Raw genomic sequence first — 19,604 nt, 5'->3', positions numbered from 1 at the left:
CGTTGAATTCCTCGATCAAATACACGATCAGATTTGTCAGCCATCCCCAACCAGCTATCATCAACCCCGTCAGAGTTGCTGGCGAATCACAAACATGACCACAAACGTATCATTATAGCATGGTTTTACTCATGTGAACACGCGTAAGAGTGTATAGAGAGAGAGAGAGACCTGAAACAAAGAAAAAGGTAATCCAACCACCACGTTTTGTGCCGGAACTTAACATCTGTGCTTCGTTGTCACCTGAGACACAACCATTATCCATGTTGCTACCAGCTGACTGCTGCGACTCCATGGATGAAATTTTAGCCTTGGTTTGAAATTTTGAGATACTTTTGTTAGGCCGCACTGATTTTATAACCCAGAGCTGTTTTTTTACTACTATATCTTATTATATCTACCCCACATATTGTTGCTAGTCTTCCTCCTATTTGTTATCTGACATATAATTCTTCAAGTAGCAAAAAACAATAGTTTCTTAACGATCCAATAATTACCTACCTTTTTTCTTCTGTCACGTAATGTCAATTGCAAGAATGAGACAGCAATGCCTAAAATATTTGCCTGAAATAGATTAACATAGAATCTTTTGTTTGAATTGGATGTTGGTCAATTAATTAATGGCCTTTTCTCCATGAATTTAGTTGTAATGTAAGCCACCAGCCAACCAGAAGTGTGAAACTGTGAATAATGTTAGAAGAGCTAGTATTTCCTTCTAGGTGCTTAAATCAATCTGTTATTTTTAATTTATGGTAGCTGAAATGTTCGTGACTATAAGTTTGACTTGCACAGGTAATTAGAAAACAATAATGAAAGTTGCAACTTGTTTCATTTCATCATTTCAACGAAGCTGGGAACTGTCTTCCACTTTCTTCTCAAAGGTCCAATAGACGTTGTCTAGGCTTCCATTGTTTATGTCATCAAGTAACCATTTTGTTAACACTCCTGATCAGGTCAACCAGAATTTGTGCTCACATAGAAAGCGATTCCAATGATTATAGACGTCATGGCAGCTGCGCTGTGCTTTTCAGTGAGGCAGGGAATTTCCTGATAATACGATCAAACATTTCCGGGGGAAATGGATGCCTTCTCCATTGCCATCCCGAACTAGTTGCGGGAACAGCCACAAGACCAGCATAGGCACTACGGCACCCTGTTGTTCCTGTCGGTGGTGATCATGGACTATTTTGAGCCGCTTTGCCTCTCCACCAGTTCTGATTCGGACATGCTCAAATTGTTGAACACATGGCCTATTCCGATTCTTTCATGTGGGGGTCAGAGAAACCGATCCGACAGCGCAATAAAGATGGATGTGGACATTTGCACCAGGACCATGGCAGATCCATCCGGGATCTAGAAATTGGATACAAGGTGAGGGTCCATTGCTATAGTTTGGAGAACTGTCATACTCCATTGAACTGCTAGCAGGATTCTTATCAAAGTTTTTAGATCTTCGACTTGTTGCACAGTACAAAGTCGCTATGGCTTTGCGATTGATCCAGCTGAATACCTCCTTCAATTTTTCTAATCACGCAAACAGGATGGATCACTAAATTTTATTAGTGATGTCATAATTAAAATAATAATAATAATTAAAAGAATATAAACATATTTTGAGAGAGTGAAAAACATAATTAAGAAATCAAAAGATTGTGAATCTCAAAAGTAAGACTTAAATTTTTTTGAGAAGATAGGCTTTTGACTTTTTTTTGTTATACAATAAAGAAAGTTTTTCTATCTTTTCGTATACTATTTAAATATTAATATATAAATAATTTTTTGATAAATTTATTTTGACTCGAAGTTTTTGACTCCACTTTTTACAAAATTACAAAAAAATGAATTCATTAATATCAATAATTACATAAAACTCTAACACAAATAACATAACAACTAAAAATTTTGTACGTTTCAAAGAATAAATGATGTCACAAGATACCATTATATTACATGTACGTCCACCCCTCATGGTTCAAGAACCTGCATATCATATATTAAACTTTACTAAGTTACTTAAGCTCGATATCTCAAGGAGAAATAAACATTAAAAAAAATTGAAGTGAAAATATTGTGTTAAGTATAGTTTAATTTAATAGCACATCGTCCAAAGAAGTCATAGATAGCGACAATTTATGTAATGAAAGTTTGAGTAAAGACCATTGTTATGAGACTTGACAATTATTGCTAATTTAGAGATTTTAAAGTTTAGCTGTCCTAGGCTAGGTGTGTATTGCAAAAGAATAATGCAACTTGGCTTTGAAAAAAAAAATTGATGAGATCAAATCATTTTGTTAATAACCTAAAGTTATGGACTTGCAAATATATTATATAAGAAAATTTTAATACTATATATTTGGTAGAGAGAAATCAAGTGATCATGGGCCATTGTGAGCCTTTTAGACTTCACTAGGGCCTGATATGGCCAGGCTTAGCTCAATGAATCACATGACCCATAACGATTCAAATTTAAGTGTGATTGACTTAATAATTTTTTAAGTATAACTCACGTAATAATCTTAAAATATTTAAACTCAAATTATTAATAATTCACATATAATATAAAATAAAGTATCACAATCTTACCTATATAAATTTTTAATTATTATAATCTCACTAATTTAAATCTTTGATATCCTTATCAAAACATCAAAATCACACATTAAATCAAATTAGAGGGTCACTTCACAAAATTAAGATCTCACGTACTGTGAAATTTCACATACTCTTATGCCAATTATAACAATCTAGATCCAATTATTTCTAATTTAATAATTTTTTAAAGTTAAATTACGTGATTTTTAAAAATAACTTAAGTTGTTAACAGTTCACATCCGATGACCTATTAGCCACCATCCCTGGCTGGGACCCTAGTCTAATAGATACTTTCACCCTCAAAAGGAATGATCCCTGAACGATTCAAAGGCCCAGATTCTTGGCAAGGATAGATGCTTGTCATTTAGAAAGCAGAAGAGTAGCAGCCTATTTTTCATCTAAGACACTCTTTGTAGGAGCTCAGCAAGTCCCACACGGTTAGGCATCAGTAATTTTGACATGCTGTGAAAGCGACCAAGATACTGACTATGTGCTATACTGTGAAAATATGGTGAGGTGACGGCGAAGTAAGCAGGCAGCACTATCAATATCCAATAAAAGAAATAGAAGGCAGGCTTGTTCCTATTCTTGTTCTTACTTGCAACAACAGGAGGTTGTATGGCAAAGACATTCAACAGTATATCAACTTCGACTTAACATGAATTTTGACATACAAAACTCGAGTTGATCGATGATGTTATACAGAATAACGGAATTACTGATATTTGTTACAACAGGATCTTTTGCGTAGGTCACACTAGAATAAAATACAACGCACAAAAAAAATGCATTTGATACAGCCAGAAGAGATTAAACAAATAACAAATAAACACATATCAGAAGTGGAGACAACACAAAATTTACAGGGTGGCTTGTGAAGCTTGTGAAGGAATCACCTCATGAAAACTAAAATCAATGGGCAGTCATAGGTGCAAACTCAGCAAAGATACCCCAAAGAAACTGCAGATGCAAAAATAGGATGTCTCAGTTTGCATCCCACCAGCCTATTCTGGTTGCTATCTATCAGCCACCATGAACTTTTTCGCCAAACATTACTTGAACTGGGGCATTTAGAGGATAGAAGTATCTATCGATACCAAACAGGAAAAGTACATTTGATTAAGCATAATTTGGATTCAGAGCTATGGCCTCCTTGTAAATCATGTCCTTCATCTGCTCTTCTCCCAATGGTTGCTGCTCAAAGTCGAAAGAAAATGGCTCAGTGCAGACTGGTTCATCAGCTATGTCGTGTAATCTTTCAAGATAAGGATGGGCCAATGCTTCTTCAACTGTCAACACGCAAATTGAACTTTCAGTTAAGAAATACAAAGAACTGCCTTCAGCCAGTAACAAATTTGTGTCTCAACTAAATAACCACAATGCAGGGATGGTTTTCATTTCAATGATGACCAAACAGAGTTCAGTTTATTCTACAATAAAATCTTATAAAATTATAGTTCATAAATTGAATTCATGAACCCATAAAAGCATGATGGTAAATGTAGAACTCACCAGTAATTCTTCTGGTGGGATCAAATGTCAACATTCTTTCGATGAGATCAATAGCCAATGGATGAACATGTGGGAAAACATTTGTCAATGGTTGGCGAGGATGTGCAGGGAGCTGCCTGATATATCTTCTTGCGTCCTCATTTCGGAGGAACCCAAGATCAGATTCAGTTGGTGTGCCAAGCAGCTATACAGCAGAAATGGCATTGGTAAGTATTCATCCAAACAAAGAACAAGGAAAGAAAGCAACTCAAATTTAAATCCAACATCACATTAAAAATAACAAAACCATGCGTTTATCATTGCCATGTATACTAAGTTACATTAGAATTCTTAAGCTACAAGTACTTTCTCTAAACCCAAAGTTTAGAAATGAAAATGCTAACCTAATGAAAGGCATAATCAGCATGGAATCCAAATTAGAGAAATAGTTGTAACATGTATCTTGAATTACAGATTATTGCACCATTGACCAATCTTTTTCATTTGTTGCAACTGTTGTAAATTTATACCACATTATTAAGCATATTCCTCATTATAAAGTTAGCCAGCTTTAGTCATCATTTGCTTAAATCTCAATTTACCTCAGTCAATAGACGCATCTGATGCACATGATCTTTGCCAGGAAATAGAGGCTTTCTATTCATGAGCTCCATAAAAATGCAACCAACGGACCACACATCTATGGCAGCTGTGTAGTCCGAAGAGTTCAGCAACAGCTCTGGTGCCCTATACCATCTCGTGACAACATATTCAGTCATGAACTCATTGTCAGCAGCAGGTCGAGCAAGACCAAAGTCACAAATCTTAAGATCACAATTCGCATTCAGCAAGAGGTTGCTGGGTTTCAAATCTCTATGAATCACATTAGCAGAATGTATGTACTTAAGTCCTCGAAGAATCTGATATAAGAAATACTGCATACCAACAAAACAAAAATTTAAAACTAAATCAACATAGCCCAATTACTTATAAATGAGCGTTATATCTTTCGAAAATAGTAAAACTTGGACAAGACTCTTTGCTGTTCTCTCAATGCTCATTGGGAAAGTTGAGCAATTTACCTGACAATGCTCCTCAGATAAACTCTGATTGGAGCGAATGATCTGGTGAAGATCAGTATCCATGAGTTCTGTGGCAATGTAGACATCAGTAAATTCTCTACGCAAAGGCGGAGGAATCACATCTCTAATTGCAATAACCTGTTTTCCCAACACAAAATCATTACTTTAGAAATTTAGACAAAGCTCAATATTTATATCTAAGATTCAAACTTAAATTTATAAAAAGAAATAGAATTCCTACTAGGAAAAAAGGAAATTCCCTAACTTGGTCAAAATTTTAAATATTTGAACTAAGGTTTCCATTTCCTTGACCGATAATGATTGATTAACCTCAAAAAATCTTTTAAGGAGGAATAAATTTATCAAATGAAAGAAAATTTCTCCACCGTTTCATTTCCTAAAAATTATGCAATCAAAACATTACAAAATTCACAAAAAAAAAATTACAAAGAAAGAAGCTCACGTTTTCGTGATCCAAATGTCGAAGCAGCTTAATCTCACGAAGCGTACGCTTAGCGTCCATGTGATTATCAAAAGCGTTGGCGATTTTCTTTACCGCCACCATCTCATTCGTCTCCGAATTCGACACCGAGCTTCAAAATCCATAATACAAAAAAAAAAATTCAAAATCGAACGATATAAACTGAAAAAACACGAAAGAAATAGTTAACTTTTTAATCGCATACCAAACGATGCCGTAGGCTCCACGACCGATCGGCATGATCGGAGGCCGATACTTAGACGTTATCTGAAATAAATTTCCAAAAATACTATACTGAATATATTGACCACCGTGCGTATGAATCGCCGGAAAATCTCCAAAATGACCACCGGCGTTTTCCGGAGCAACGTCAGCCATTTCGCAACCTTTTACTTCTTCACTGTTCTCCTTTTGACTCCTTTTTTCCTTTCTTTTGCTTTCTCTTTGAGGAATCGAAGAGAAGTCTAAGGTCTTTTATATATAGGTAAAAAAAAAAGACGAATAAATTATTATTATTATTATTATACTTGTGGTGTTTCAGTGAGAGCTTGGGAGAGAGCTTCGTCATAGCTACGAGGAAGGTGAAAGGAAAACGCGCGAGAAAGAGACGACGCATTTAATGGAGGGCAGAGATCGCGGCCGCCTCTAATCCACGGTTGAGGTTTGATGGAATTCTGTCAACGGTCTTGTTCGCCCTCTTAACTGCCCATTTTGCCAGCTTTAAGGATTAAAAATAAAATAATTGGTTTTTTTAATTTTTTTTTTAATATGTCACATTGAATAAACCTTTTTAATTTTTTAATTACTGTAATATTCATGAGTAATATTCTTCAAAAGGTCGAAGTTAGGCCCCATTTGGATGGATAATATAAATAAATAATTGTTACATTATGGTGGCTTTTTTTTGTAATTATGTTTTAATGTACATTTTTTAAAAATCATATAATACAAAAAATAATATTCTTTTCATTTTCAATGAAAATTAAAGAAAAAGTTTTGATTTTGATGTACTTATATTAAATTTTGAAAAAAAATATAGAATATTACTTTTATGTTATTTAATATGAAAAATAAATTTATCATATAAAAACATAATGTATAAAAAAATTTCCTTTCAAGATATATAAAAAAGGGCAAGTATAATAATACTTTTAAAAAAATTTAAATAAAATTTTATTTTTGAATTACATTCAATCAAGTCTATATTTTTTTTAATCAAATAAACTCTTACATAATTAATTATTTTAATTAAAACATTACTTATGTTTTATATAATGTTGTGCGAATATAATATATTAATATATCATAATGCATGACAATAACATGACACATGACATTTTTACTTTCAATGTTAACATCACGTCAATTTCACGTGATATAATGATGTTTAATTAATTATTAGTTATAAAAATATATTAAATTATGTTTTAAAAAAAATATTTTCAAATTAAGTCATATGTCTTAATCTTTTATTTTACATTTAATTTTGAATTATTTATAAAATTTGAAAAATGAAATTTATAAAAATAAAATTTTTTTTTTTTTTTTTGCGAAAGGGAAAAGAGAAAGGTCAATTATATGACACGTAAAAGATTTCCGAATGGGCAATTAAATCCAACCATTTGTAAACGTGATAAGTCAATCGAAATTAAGGGCAACAAGAACTGAAGGAAGCCTAAGCTTCAATTATTGGAGAAATTGTCAATTCAATTTCCAAACTACACGTAAACCCAAACACCCTTTTTATTATTTCGATTACTTGCCAAAGTCCCTTCCATTTACACTTTGAAAGTTTTTCACAACGTGCATGATCATGTTGACATTTGTGGAAAAGCGTTTCCCGTCGACGCGTTTTAATGTGGGAATGCGCCAAACAGACGATAATGACGCCAAGGAAAGGTCTTTCTTTTTGTGCCAAACAGCGGAAAGCCGAAGGCTGAGGGGGGATAATATTAAAATATAGTTCCGTGGGCAATGGTTCAAAGGGATTCCCCGTGACTGAAAACCAATGTCAAAGTGCCAAAACTTCCTCTCTTTTTTTGTCAAAACCTTTGTGAGCGAGGAAAATGAAACGATAAGCTAGTTGTTTTCAAACTTTATGTCATGCTTAACTTGACAAATCCACACCCATTAAAAAAACAAAAAAAAAAAAGATTTTAAAGTATTGAACTTTTAACCTTCCATGGAAAGGATAATTTCCGATTTAATTCAATTATCGGAAAAAAACTTCACTTATATTTTTTTATAATTTTAATTTTTCATATGTAATATTTTATATTTTTTTTCAATTAGCAATTTGTATATATTTTTCCTCTATTGGTATCTTGTGAATAATTTCTATTCTTGAGAATGATTAAACTGTTAATTTTATTCAGTAAAATCATCAAAATAAAATTAACTTATTTGTTATATTAATCGGAAAAAAGAATGTCTACACAAAATGTCACTTCAGAGCCTATTGCTTGTAGAAACAGAATTTATCATAAGATGTTAATTGAAAAGGACAATATTTATACGGAGTTAATTGAGAAAAAAATGACAAATTATTATGTAAAAAATTAAAATCACAAAAGATATTAAATAGAGTCGTGCCGTGACCTAGAAAGTAACCAAGAACTATCACTGTCCGTTACTGACTATGGTGCTTAAGGTTATGACTTTCTAGTCTGTTTTTAGCATTAAAACATGATTGGAGTGTGCTGTCCTTGGCAAATTAATTAACTAATCAAAACTAAAACGAGTGTGTTGAGATTTGCGTTAAAGAAATAGTCGTGTACTTTCATGTAACACGCTGTTCAATTCACTGTTTGGTTAAAGGTTGTTACCACGAAGCTTGGTTCGACTAAACCCTTCAACCAGGTTCACGTGAACCCACCACCACCTTCTTTGGGAGAGTCCTTGTCGATTAACCCTCGCTGTCTTTGTTTCTTAGCCGGTGGCTTGGACCTATGCGGAACAATGGCTCCCACCAAAATCTGGGGATGATGGGTCATCTATCTGGCTCATGACCCTACAAGGGAAATTTGCCAATCCAGGAAATGCAGTCCTGGACTCTTTCGAGGCCCATTGAATTAACCTTTTTGATGGAAAGGATGATAGACCACGACACCACATAGCCAGCAGGCCCAGCTCTGGTTTACCTAGGGAAAAATCTACCGAGATGTCAATTATCCTTTCCATAAGAAAGGTAAATTCAATCACATCAGCCAAGGGGAATCAAATTTTGTGACATAAGGCCATACCAATTGACTGGCAGCAAGGATAGCTGTCACAATCGTACTTTTGATAAGGCAGTCACATCACAAATGCCCCCCTCGCATCGCTTAGGTGGTGGGAAGGGAGCAAACTCTAGATTCCAAACTGCCCTTTGGGTGTGGTTAACTCTGAAAAACACTACGATACATAGCTTATCTTCAGCTATGTGTTAAACAATCATTTATGAAATCATCCACCATGAAAGCAAGCTTGAGATCAAGGACAAATAACCAGAATGGGGATGTGCATTTTCACGAAATTATATTATTTATCTAGAAAAGCTTAGTACCATCTGAAATCTCCCCAAATTCCATTCAACATGTTCAACAAAATAAAACCACAAAACCACCCAAGTTCTTCAGCCAACAGCTGCCTAGTAACTACTTTTTGAGAGTTTACAAAACCCAGGTACATGTGAGGCAGCAAACGTTGTTGGCTTCATCCCGATTTGCAACCATAAGCTTATGCATCAGCAAATCTGCGCCAAAACATAGACTCTAAGTGATCTCACAAAGGGAGGAAAGAGAGTAAAATCAAGTAAAGGATAATTGAAGTTCAATAAGCTATTAGTGCAAAGATTACCCTAGCTCAGAGAGCTTCAGGTGAGCTTCATTGTAGTCGGCAAAGAAGGCATCCTCATCCTGCAAATAAGTAAAATTCATCAGAATCAGCAACATTGAACTTCTCAATTGAGGATTATCTCAAATTTCTGAATCACTGGAATGAAGGAAAGAGTTACACACGGCAGCATATTTATCAACAAGTGGACGGAAAACAGGGTCAGACACGAGAACTATGTCAGTTGGCAACTGCAAAAGGTCTTCCTTCTCTCCAGCCAAGAGCTCCCTGTAAAATATTAACCAATTAGCATCAACTTCAGGACAGATTGTCCAACACAACTCAATCGATTTGAGTTTGTAAGTATCGAAGGAATAACATAATTCATAAAAAATGAAACTCACTTGAAGTAAGAGTTGTCAAAGATGAGGGGGTTGGTAGTCCATGCTCCCTCAAATCCAGACCTCTCCTTGTGGCACCGTCCCTACATACAAGGCAAAGAAAATATACATCATTCTAAGTTGATAGGCAAACAACATTTCAAACATCACAAAAACATGGGAATTTGAAATTTTTAGAACAGACCAGGGTGTGGCCACCAGAAAGGGCAACAATGTCCTGGTCGCTAAGACCCATTTGAGTACTAAACACCTGCCTCAAGTGATCAGCTCCTGCAAGACATTTATCAAAAGATTAAATCAAAATCCATCACTCAGCCAACAAAGGCACGTCAACAAGCTTTGACAAATAGTGTATACTAACCCTTCGTAGCATCAGGAAGACGGCCCTCGGGTGGTGGGTGAGGCTTGTCCTGCATTCATAACAAGGAGCTTGCAGGTAAATACAGTATCAACAAATTTAATTTTTGAACAATTCGACACAATAAAATTCACTTTACGCTTTGTTGCTCAAATCCAATTCACAAAGAGGAACATCATCAAAAAGTTCAGCACCAAAACTAAGTCCCTCACTAGTTTTCCCAAAATTAAAAACAAATAGATACTCTAATTGCAAAACCAACATATTAGACACTGAATTTCCTTTAGCTCTAACAATATAACTTAAATTTTCATTCAAGATCCATTAACATTTACTATCACATCAACATTCAATTAATGTTAAAACTAAAAGTTGCGGAATCAGGTATTATCACTGACCTCTCTTCCGGGGTGGAACGGGATTTCAGGTCCACCAGTGATCTCGACAGCGACGACACCGGCAAGCTACGAATCATTAAAACACGAAGAAATAAATTTCTGGTCAAAATCAATCAAACCAAACATAAAATAGTCAAAGCTGAAGCGAATATATATATATATATATATATATATATATCAGATTAAAAGTAGAGTACTTGGTAGAAGTCAGCGTAAGTGAGGATAGGAAACTGCTCCTTGATCGGCTCGAGAAGCCTAACGGCAATATCGAGACCGTTGTTAGCACCATGTGCCAGCTCAGCAGGCTGCTTCATCGTTCCGAATGGACCTCCGGTCCTGGTCTTAACATCGAAAGTTCCAGCTGAGTGCCAGCTGTTCACCCCACCATCACCGTCCGATCAATCAACATCACAAAATCTCACAACCAATAATTTACATCAGACAACGGGAAAAAAGAAAAGAGTGAGCTTACGCTAAACGGAGCATAAGTGGAGCACAGTTCTTCTCGGCGATGAGACCCCTGAGCTTCCTCTTGGCCTTCTCAACGGCCTTCTTATATTCCTCGCTCACAGTCGGGTAACACTTCGTCATTTTCTCTGATTTCTACAAAATAAAAAAAAAAACCATATCCATATTAACAAAATATTTCAAATCAAACCGAACGATTTACAATAAAATCAGATCCAAACTCAGATCGGAAACCAAACCTTTCTGAAGGTGCAGTTGATGGAGAATGCAGGTAAAAATATATATATAAACCCTACAGACCACGCGATGGACACGAGCTGAGCACAAGCACTCTGCTCAGGGGGAAGATATAAGGGCAGAGTGAAGAGAGGGAAGGTTCTAGTAGACTGTTATCAGCCGTACGATTATCCAAGATCAGGTGGTTGGTGTTTGTTTGAGATATCAACGGTCATGATTTGCGTTGAATATTTATGATGTACGGCTGGGCTTGTGAGGTTAGGTGGGCTGATCGAAAAAAGGAAAAAAAAAAGTCAAGATTTTATTGGAGAAATGGAATTTTGGTTTTGATTTATTACCATAAAGATCGGAGGGCCCACCGAAAATGGAATGGTTTCTAAATTTTTTTATGGGAAAAATGAAATGGAATGGATTTTCGAAATGACGGATTTCTCCTTATCAGGGAAGAATGGAGGATCAATTTGCTGGATTGTGGTTTATGTAGGCTCTCTTCAAGATCGAGTCATTGCCTACGTGTCTTCGGATCGGACCGTTATCTTTTGAGGTTTCTTACAGTAAATGGAAAATATTTTGTGGTGGAATGTTGATCTTTTTGCTGGAGACAGTTCCCATGCAAAGTAACAAAGTATAAAATGGGTTGTCAAAATATAATAATAATTTAAAATTAAAAAATATAAAAAATATAATACTTGAGGGACTAATATGTGAAATAATTGTGATCGATATTTTTATTTGAATGGATTTTTAATTTAAACTTCATGGTTATCAAATAATATGATGAGAAATAAAAATATGATGAGATTTAAATCAAATGATAACAATGATGGTGAATATATGCTTGTAATTTATCAAAGATTTTTTGTTTTTGTTCTTTTTAAAAAGGGTTGAAATAGTTAAATTTTTTAATTAAATTTGAGATATAACTCATTCAGTTAATATAATTCTTTTAGTTACATTAATAATTACAATACATCACAATCCAAGTGTCATTTGCATAATTATAAAATATTTAAATGAAAAACAAACAATAGTATAAATTACGTAATAATTAAAGTCTAGAGACAAAAAAGGTTTAAACTTAAAAAAAAAATATAGAATGTTAATCAATGAAACTCAAGCTTGTTTCACATTTTTATAACAATATATTACTCATGTATTTGCAAAAAAAAAAATTGAGCTCAATATGGTATCAAAATCTATGTATTTATGAAAATAAAAAAACCAAGCACAATATGATATCGAAATCTTATTATGGTAAATTATCAACACAACAATTCTTTAAACAATTATTATTAATTAATTAACAAAACCACATTACATGATGAATTTCAAAATTAAATTGTATTAAAGAATTTTGATAATTAGATAAGTTTTTATTATTGTTTTGAGTAATATTTGATTTAAAATAATCGTTATTTGAATTTTAACAAACCACCACGTCAAATTTGAAATCGCAAACAAAATTATTTACTAATATAATTTTTATTTCTCAAATAAAAATGATATATTTTTTATTTGTAAAATGAAAATAATTTTTTTTTCTTTTTTGCAAATGAAAATGGTTTCAAGTACAATCCAAATAGGAAATGGAGGAGTGGAATAGCCGAATAAAAATGGCACGGAAGGTTATTTTTGTCAATTGCACTGCCTAGTGAACTTCTGGTAATTTTTATATTGTGGAAAAATATCTGTATTCACAGTGTGAACACGTCGAGGGACAGAAGATTCCATTCGAGAAGTGATAAAGATACGGAGCATCCCACAGGAACGCCCATCGCCCTTTTATTTCCCATTGGTTAAAAGGAAAAAAACTGCATGTGCATTCATCGTTGCTACGCTCTTCCGTAGACCAAAAGCTGCAATCCCATTGGTCCAAGGACTCAGTATTGCCAATACCTGTTCGCCACGTGGACTAAGGAAAATATGGGTTTATGAGGCAGGCCCCACGTTGACGCAACCCAACGCAAACGCACTTGGCGCCTCTTTTGAGCCACTTTGCACGTTGGCCTATTAAAAAAATTACTCATTGATAGAATCGAGTAAAATTATTTGATTATGTTCCATGATCAATGGAAAATATTATCATATTCTTTCTCCTAAAACAAAATTTATTTTAATACTCTTCTTTTAATACTTAATAATAATAACAATAATTATAACATGCTAAGTTAGACTCAATTGATAAAATAATTATTTATTAAATATATTTATTATTTGTTGCGTCTGCTGGAATACAAATAATAAATATTATCAATTTAAAATTTATAATACTGTCCTTTAAGTGTTATATTGAATTAAAAAAATTAACATTTTTATTGATGGATTTTTCATTCATTTTATTTGTCCATATATATTACGGATGAATTATTTCATTAACAATTATAAGCAAAGTGAAAAGAATTTGTTGTCCTAACCAGATTATTAGTCGGAAAAAGTAAAAAACAAAAGAGATTATCATTATGGGATGTGAAAAGGAATATGCCTCCAAAAGCGTCAAACCTCGTGACCATTTATTGGTCAGAAATGTGGGTCCAACGAAAAATGACTTCTAGGATTGGCTTTTATATATCTATATATATATATATAGTATAAGTTATGCTTTATACTATTATCATTATTACATTATTGATTAAGAACTTAACATTTGTTTCTTAGTTGTATGATAGTGATGATATTATCCATACGTTAAAAGAAGAATAAATAATTAAATAAATCAATAAGGACATAATCATGGTCATGATAAAAACACGTCAAGCAAGAATTTGCACAGATCTCCATCCGTTCCCATAGGTATTATTAATTGGAAGTTAGGCTTCGAACTTTACCTCTGTCGGATCAATCATACTGAAAAGAGTATTAATACTAAGTTCTTAAACAAAATAGCTAATTAACTAAATTAGTTGACTTCTTCGTCTACTTCTTTTAACTTATATTAACGTATCATTGGGTGAGTAATTTGCCAAGCAAAAACTGATTAGAAACAAACAAACAATTGAAGCAAAACAATCGAACTATCTTTTAACTAGATCTTTAGCTAAACTGTTTATGTCTTGAATTTGGGGTAAGAATCTTTCTTTATGTTTCGTTTTTGGCTTGTTTATAATCACCCGTGATCATTATATCTAGCAGTTGAAAGTAGTACTCGATGTTTCAATCCATGGAATAAATATTTCCTTGTCATAGCTAAAAAATGTCAGTATTATCCTATTTAATACCAGCAACTGTCATTCGAAAAAGAGTGAAACTGGAAACATTGAAAAGACGACAAGGAATTGGTTAGAAGCTAACGTCATACAAAAAAAACTAATACTACCACAAAGAGCCAAACAATTTGTAAATGAAATAATTCGAATATTCCACTTACCTCTTTTACAGAATGTCTCATGAGAGAGCAGAAAATTGAAAATAATATATATATTATATAATATATTTTAACCTTTTTTTTTCTCTTCACATTAATTACTTATGTAAAAAGATTAGTTATTACCTCAAAAATCAAGATTTTTCACCTGAGATCATAGATGACCAGTCGTAACCCACGAATCCGTTGTTCATTATGTAGAAAAATGGTCCAAAAACTCACCGTCACATATCCTTCGGTTCAAAGTTAAGACCTGCTACGAATACCCCGGGTGTCAAAAATTACGCACATTGACACATTGCACAACAAAGAACTTTAATCTATTTTCATGAGATTTTTTTTTCTATTTTATATATATATATATATATGACAAGAAGTAGAAGAAGAAAAAATACATTGGACTAGTGTTTTTGGTATGGCCCGAAAGCTCAAATTTGACCTGGCTGGCCCAGTTAGATCAATTCAATTCGTTGTGAAGGCCCGTTAAGCAGACAGGTATATAACGCGCAAACTTTTATTGGCCCAGCCTTAGCAACGACCCTGCAGCATTTCCTGGTGCCCTGGTCAATGTGAAGGACGAGTCAACTCAAAGGACAAATGTAGAACCGTAGCAAAAAGTTCAGTACAAATAACAGCTTCATGCACGTTCTTACGTTAGCAACACGATCTTTTATTTGTCTTTAAGGGCTGTTAGTTGCATTTGCATGGTGATCAGATTGTCAAAAAGAAACGGTGATCCAAGAAAGGGGGTCTAAACGTTTTTTTTTTTTTCCCCGCAGAGATGATGCAAGTTACCAACCTCTGGAGGAGCTGACCACAAGGTTTTCCAGTGTGGTGGGATGCTATTGCTGTTCAGTGATCAGCCACTACAGCCTACAATAGAAGAAGGTTTTGCAGTTCATTGCAGCAGTCACCCAACATGGATTCTAAGTCTGGCTGTTGAGGTCAGAACAGCTACATGACTGCACGTCTGTTGCTATGCCTCAGACATGCATTACTGTTGTTCTCTACGGTACAGAATGTCCCTGGTAGAGAAGCCATAACCTTGCTTCTGTCATCTGCATTATATATATGCATCATTAGTGACCTGTTTCCATTCATCAGTACTTCCATTAAACTGGGATTTCAAGCTTGATTAGAGACTAAGATACTTTCTCAATATATTTCAGAAGTTCAATGGGCCTCAATCACTATGTGTCAGCCATAAGCTCATTCATGAAAGACTAACTTAGCAGCAAAGTTTGTTGGACATAGGAGAGTGACATTAAAAGACATCTAAAATACAGAGGATAGCAAATGTAGCTGCAAATTGTTATTGCTTTAATTCCATATCTTACAATGTCCTGCTAAATCATAGAGCACAATAGAAAACCTGGCAATAATTTAACATCACATACTACTATTTGATATCTACTCACAGAATATAGCTGTAGATCATATGGAAGGTAGGACAAGGCTTTATAAGATCAAACCCAACTAGTGTGAGCTTAAGGTTTAACTGTGTTGAGTCTGTCTATATTTTTATGTATGTCAGTATATATTCCACATCAACCTAGGCTCTATCCTAGCAGTATTTAAAGCAGGCCTACAAGTAGAACAAACTTACTGAAACTTACTGAAAACAAAAAAATTAATAAATAAATATAGGTATAGATTCAAGACTTTTAGAGACCATATATAGCAATAAACAACTTACAACAATACACAGCATGCAGGGCTGAAGCAAATTCTTGGGTCTTGTGGCCCTTTTCATCCATGTTATTTTCCTTGCCTACATGCCACACACGTTATCAACTTGACTTTATAGTTTCTTCTATCTTATCCGTACAATGCATTCAAATTGATAACAAATAAAGAAATAAATTATAAGCAGAAGCAGGAGATTGAATATGGAGTGATTAGTTTCAAATTTAGTCGAATAGTGCACATGTAAAATTTAATAGGCATGCTGCACACATATAGGTTTAACATGCACCTCATCTAAAATCACATATTAATAATGAATTGTAGTCTTCAATTAATAATCGCTTGTCATTATAGAACCTTGAGCCCAATACTTGCAGTGAGCAATTGGTAGGCATTTAAACATTTTAAGAGGAGAGATATTTAAGCACTACTACCCTTTTTGTTGATTCCGATAACATAATAAACACAACAGAATGAAGGGTTAACAAACCAACAGGGTGAATATGTTATTACTGAATGGATAGGCGATAGAAAGATCAGTACGCAGCAATGGATCAAGGCACAAAGGTCGAGAGAGTCTTGAATTCACACACAAAATAAAGCACCTTCAATTTTAGGAAAATGTCAGATTAAATCATGTAGTCATTAGATCTCAGCTTGACAGAGTTATAGTTAAAGGAGAATTGAAAATTTTTAACATCTTTCAAGCATAAGCAAACAAAAGATCAGGATCTGCAATAGGTAAAGCAACTCCAATAAATAGTGAAAGAAAAGACCCAGGAGCAACAGGGAAGAATGACAAGTTGTCAACATATTTGATTTCAAAGGGCAGGTTACAAGTTAACAACAAATTGAAATCAAACAAGTAAAATGATCACTTATTCAGCCAGCAAGAGACAGCAATGACCATATGCGAAAATGGAAAAATGTATCATGCATTAACCCTATATATTCCATCATCAGTAAAAGTAAAAGAGCAATTTATAGATAAACATTCAGAGAGTCTATTATGTTCTGCGGACCTCAAGAATCCATCATATATAGGGTACAACACAGCAACAATCCGTAAGCATAAGAGATACAACTAGCCAGAGAGCGGAAATACAGGACATGCATGCACAAGACGTCTGGTTTATTCTTATTGATCCAAAAGCACAAAAAATGCAGTTTATTGCCAGGAAAGTGGATCGGTATTATTCATCAATATCATGAAAGTAAAGGCTATGCATGCACAAGGTGTGCGATTTCTGTTCCAGAAAAAGTTAAGTCAGTTTAAACAACTTAAACATTTAAACCATATCACAAAAGGCAAAGGCCATGCACGCACAAGACATGAAATTTTTGTTTCAGAAAAGTTCAACTAGCATTAAACAACAGAAACTCTCATGAAAGCTCAAGGTTATGAATGCATAAGACCTGTAATTTCAAGGTCAGAAAAGTTTAAATCAGCGCCGAGAACATGTGCATTCCACTACGCCATTAAAGGAAATAGATTCAACTCGTTCTAAGGCAACTAAGCCCTTTTCTTCAAGCTGGAAATCAACCTAACAGACTCAACATCGTGAATTCATAGCTCTGCCTTTGTCAAGCAAACCAAAGCATTGATAAATATGGATAACTAAGCGCAAACAGGAAACGTTCCAAACAAGTAAGCACGCACACTTAAACTAGCTATTTTTTAACACCTAAAAGATCGAATTTGCTACTTTGGATCAAATTCTCAGGTAGATGTTGAGATAGTGAAGCTATTTGTAGGTATATAAACAATATACTATGATCAAAGGGGAACATTGCAACTTGCAAGCAAACTTTAGAAAATAATTAATGCATCCTCAATATAGGTAGAAAGATCTCCATTCAGAAAGATTGATTAGCCAGATAAAACAATCTTAGTCAATTGCCAATCAAGTCAGATCGAACTTAAACCAAAGCAAAAGTAGATCGAATCCAGATAGCCTTAAAAAAAATAGCTAGATTACGATTTACTAGAACAAAAGAATTCACAATGTTACATCCATTTTTTTCCTGCATTTTTTTGGAAACCAAACGGAAACAATAAATGAAAAAAGAAAATGATTATTTAAACCAAAAGATCCAGCGTAACTGAAAATTTACTGAATAATTTAAGAAATAATGGAATTTAGTTGAGCATTGTTACTCTTTTATTGATGATTATCAACGGTTGTGGCTTTTCTTGGATCAGAAACGACGTAGCTGCAGCAAGGTGGATGGAATTTCAACTCCATTTCTGTTGCGTGATAATGACTCTGTTTGGACGGAGAGATTTGGAGGGAAAAAAGGAAAGTAAGAGGAAAGTCTCGAAGCATTTGGTTTTAATTGTTTAAAAAATGTGATAAAAAAAAAAAGGACTATTAATGTAATCTTCTTACTTTGCCCTTCGTTTTCTAGATATTAACAATTTTGCCTGTCATATCAAAATTCCTTTTTGTAAATAAAAAAAAAGAAAAAAGAAAATTTAATCTTTAATAATTCAAATTTTCATTTTTGATTAACTTTATTTTCCTTTCTTCCACCTTATTCCCAGAAAAAAAAAGAAAAATAGAAAAATATAGCAATAAGCATATAATCCTTTAAATATAATGTTCAAATTTTTCTTGATTGTCATTTTTAATCTATTTTAATGTGAAGTTATATAAGATAATTTTTTTTTGTTTCATTGATATTTATATTATTTACAAAAGATGAATAAAAAATAAAAAAAAAAGAAATATCAATTAACGGAATTCTTAACTAAGAGTCCGTTTGGTATCAAGGATGTAAAACACATTCTCTGCAATGTGATTTATTAAATTACATTACAGTGTTTATTTTGTAACAAAACACTGTAATGTAAGATTACAATGCAATTACATTGCAGTCAAGGGATGTAATGTGATTGCAGTCCAAAACCAATGCAATCACATTACATTACACCTTGCAATGTATTTAAAAACATTTTTACCCATCATCTTTTAAAAAAATTACCCACAATACCTTTCAAACCTTTCATTATCATTTTTGGGTTTTAAGTCTGTTGCTTCTTCTCCATTTGACGTTGCTCCTCCTTCTTATAGTCCTGCTTCAGGTTAAAATCTACCATTTTTCTTTTTCTTTCTCTTCTTTTATCTTCCTTTTGTATTCTTCAGATTGGGTTTTTTCTTTTAATTTGGGTTTTATTCATTGTTATATTTTTATTTTATCAGTGAAACAATTTGGCCCTTGATCAGGAAGAGATT

General features: G+C 33.7%; 2 protein-coding genes, 1 long non-coding RNA gene and 1 pseudogene across 7 annotated transcripts in view; all 4 read right to left on the bottom strand.

Moving 5' to 3' along the window:
* The window catches only part of LOC149527474 (protein NRT1/ PTR FAMILY 2.7 pseudogene), a 6,452-nt pseudogene extending 6,120 nt beyond the window's left edge, over positions 1–332 (bottom strand). Inside the window, exons 1-2 of the transcript XR_016351016.1 lie at positions 172–332; positions 6–78 (exon numbers count right to left, since the gene is read on the bottom strand). The product of XR_016351016.1 is annotated as a protein NRT1/ PTR FAMILY 2.7 pseudogene (transcript). The remainder of the gene's footprint in view (positions 1–5; positions 79–171) is intronic.
* Positions 333–3,255: 2,923 nt separating this feature from the next.
* Positions 3,256–6,146, bottom strand: MPK3 (mitogen-activated protein kinase 3). Its single transcript, XM_021422376.2, has 6 exons — positions 5,852–6,146; positions 5,629–5,758; positions 5,166–5,303; positions 4,686–5,018; positions 4,105–4,288; positions 3,256–3,881 (listed from the first exon to the last, which is right to left on the bottom strand). Exons 1-6 carry the CDS (start codon positions 6,022–6,024, stop codon positions 3,712–3,714), a joined length of 1,128 nt encoding a protein of 375 aa, XP_021278051.1. The 5' UTR covers positions 6,025–6,146; the 3' UTR covers positions 3,256–3,711.
* A 2,982-nt stretch (positions 6,147–9,128) lies between these two features.
* On the bottom strand, positions 9,129–11,483 carry LOC110411940 (L-ascorbate peroxidase 2, cytosolic). 2 transcript variants are annotated; one of them, XM_021422307.2, is made up of 10 exons: positions 11,324–11,483; positions 11,089–11,219; positions 10,814–10,988; positions 10,617–10,682; positions 10,222–10,270; positions 10,045–10,130; positions 9,864–9,943; positions 9,645–9,747; positions 9,484–9,542; positions 9,129–9,379 (listed from the first exon to the last, which is right to left on the bottom strand). In XM_021422307.2, the coding sequence occupies exons 2-10, from the start codon at positions 11,205–11,207 to the stop codon at positions 9,364–9,366; spliced, it is 753 nt and encodes a 250-aa protein (XP_021277982.1). In that variant the 5' UTR covers positions 11,208–11,219; positions 11,324–11,483; the 3' UTR covers positions 9,129–9,363. The 2 variants fall into 2 exon arrangements, with proteins under 2 accessions (XP_021277982.1, XP_089639103.1); XM_089782977.1 differs by lacking the exon at positions 9,129–9,379 and having other exon boundaries at positions 9,480–9,542.
* A 3,088-nt stretch (positions 11,484–14,571) lies between these two features.
* On the bottom strand, positions 14,572–18,659 carry LOC110412358 (uncharacterized). Of its 3 annotated transcripts, XR_002444856.2 has the most exons (5): positions 18,527–18,659; positions 16,379–16,453; positions 15,482–15,740; positions 15,078–15,242; positions 14,572–14,935 (listed from the first exon to the last, which is right to left on the bottom strand). It is a non-coding gene; the product is annotated as an uncharacterized LOC110412358 (long non-coding RNA). The 3 variants fall into 3 exon arrangements; XR_002444857.2 differs by having other exon boundaries at positions 14,572–14,938; positions 16,379–18,653; XR_002444855.2 differs by having other exon boundaries at positions 16,379–18,653.
* Positions 18,660–19,604: the final 945 nt, after the last annotated feature.

Source organism: Theobroma umbraticum, unplaced genomic scaffold, assembly GCF_002168275.2.
Source record: "Theobroma umbraticum cultivar Fairchild unplaced genomic scaffold, ASM216827v3 scaffold_95.0, whole genome shotgun sequence".
NCBI classification, from domain to species: Eukaryota; Viridiplantae; Streptophyta; class Magnoliopsida; order Malvales; family Malvaceae; genus Theobroma; species Theobroma umbraticum.
The sequence above is the reverse complement of the archived record's forward strand: the minus strand, read 5'-3'. Positions and strand labels throughout refer to the sequence as shown.

What these genes read in the sequence shown, in the direction of transcription:
- MPK3 (XM_021422376.2), bottom strand. Translation starts at nt 6,024, where the DNA reads ATGGCTGACGTTGCTCCGGAAAACGCCGGTGGTCATTTTGGAGATTTT. An exon ending in GACATTTGGATCACGAAAAC is followed by an intron (nt 5,304 to 5,628) that starts GTGAGCTTCTTT and finishes TTGGGAAAACAG; the next exon opens with GTTATTGCAATTAGAGATGT. An exon ending in AGATGCGTCTATTGACTGAG is followed by an intron (nt 4,289 to 4,685) that starts GTAAATTGAGAT and finishes TCTGCTGTATAG; the next exon opens with CTGCTTGGCACACCAACTGA.
- LOC110411940 (XM_021422307.2), bottom strand. Translation starts at nt 11,207, where the DNA reads ATGACGAAGTGTTACCCGACTGTGAGCGAGGAATATAAGAAGGCCGTT. An exon ending in CGTTCCACCCCGGAAGAGAG is followed by an intron (nt 10,271 to 10,616) that starts GTCAGTGATAAT and finishes TTATGAATGCAG; the next exon opens with GACAAGCCTCACCCACCACC. An exon ending in TTGTTGATAAATATGCTGCC is followed by an intron (nt 9,543 to 9,644) that starts GTGTGTAACTCT and finishes ACTTATTTGCAG; the next exon opens with GATGAGGATGCCTTCTTTGC.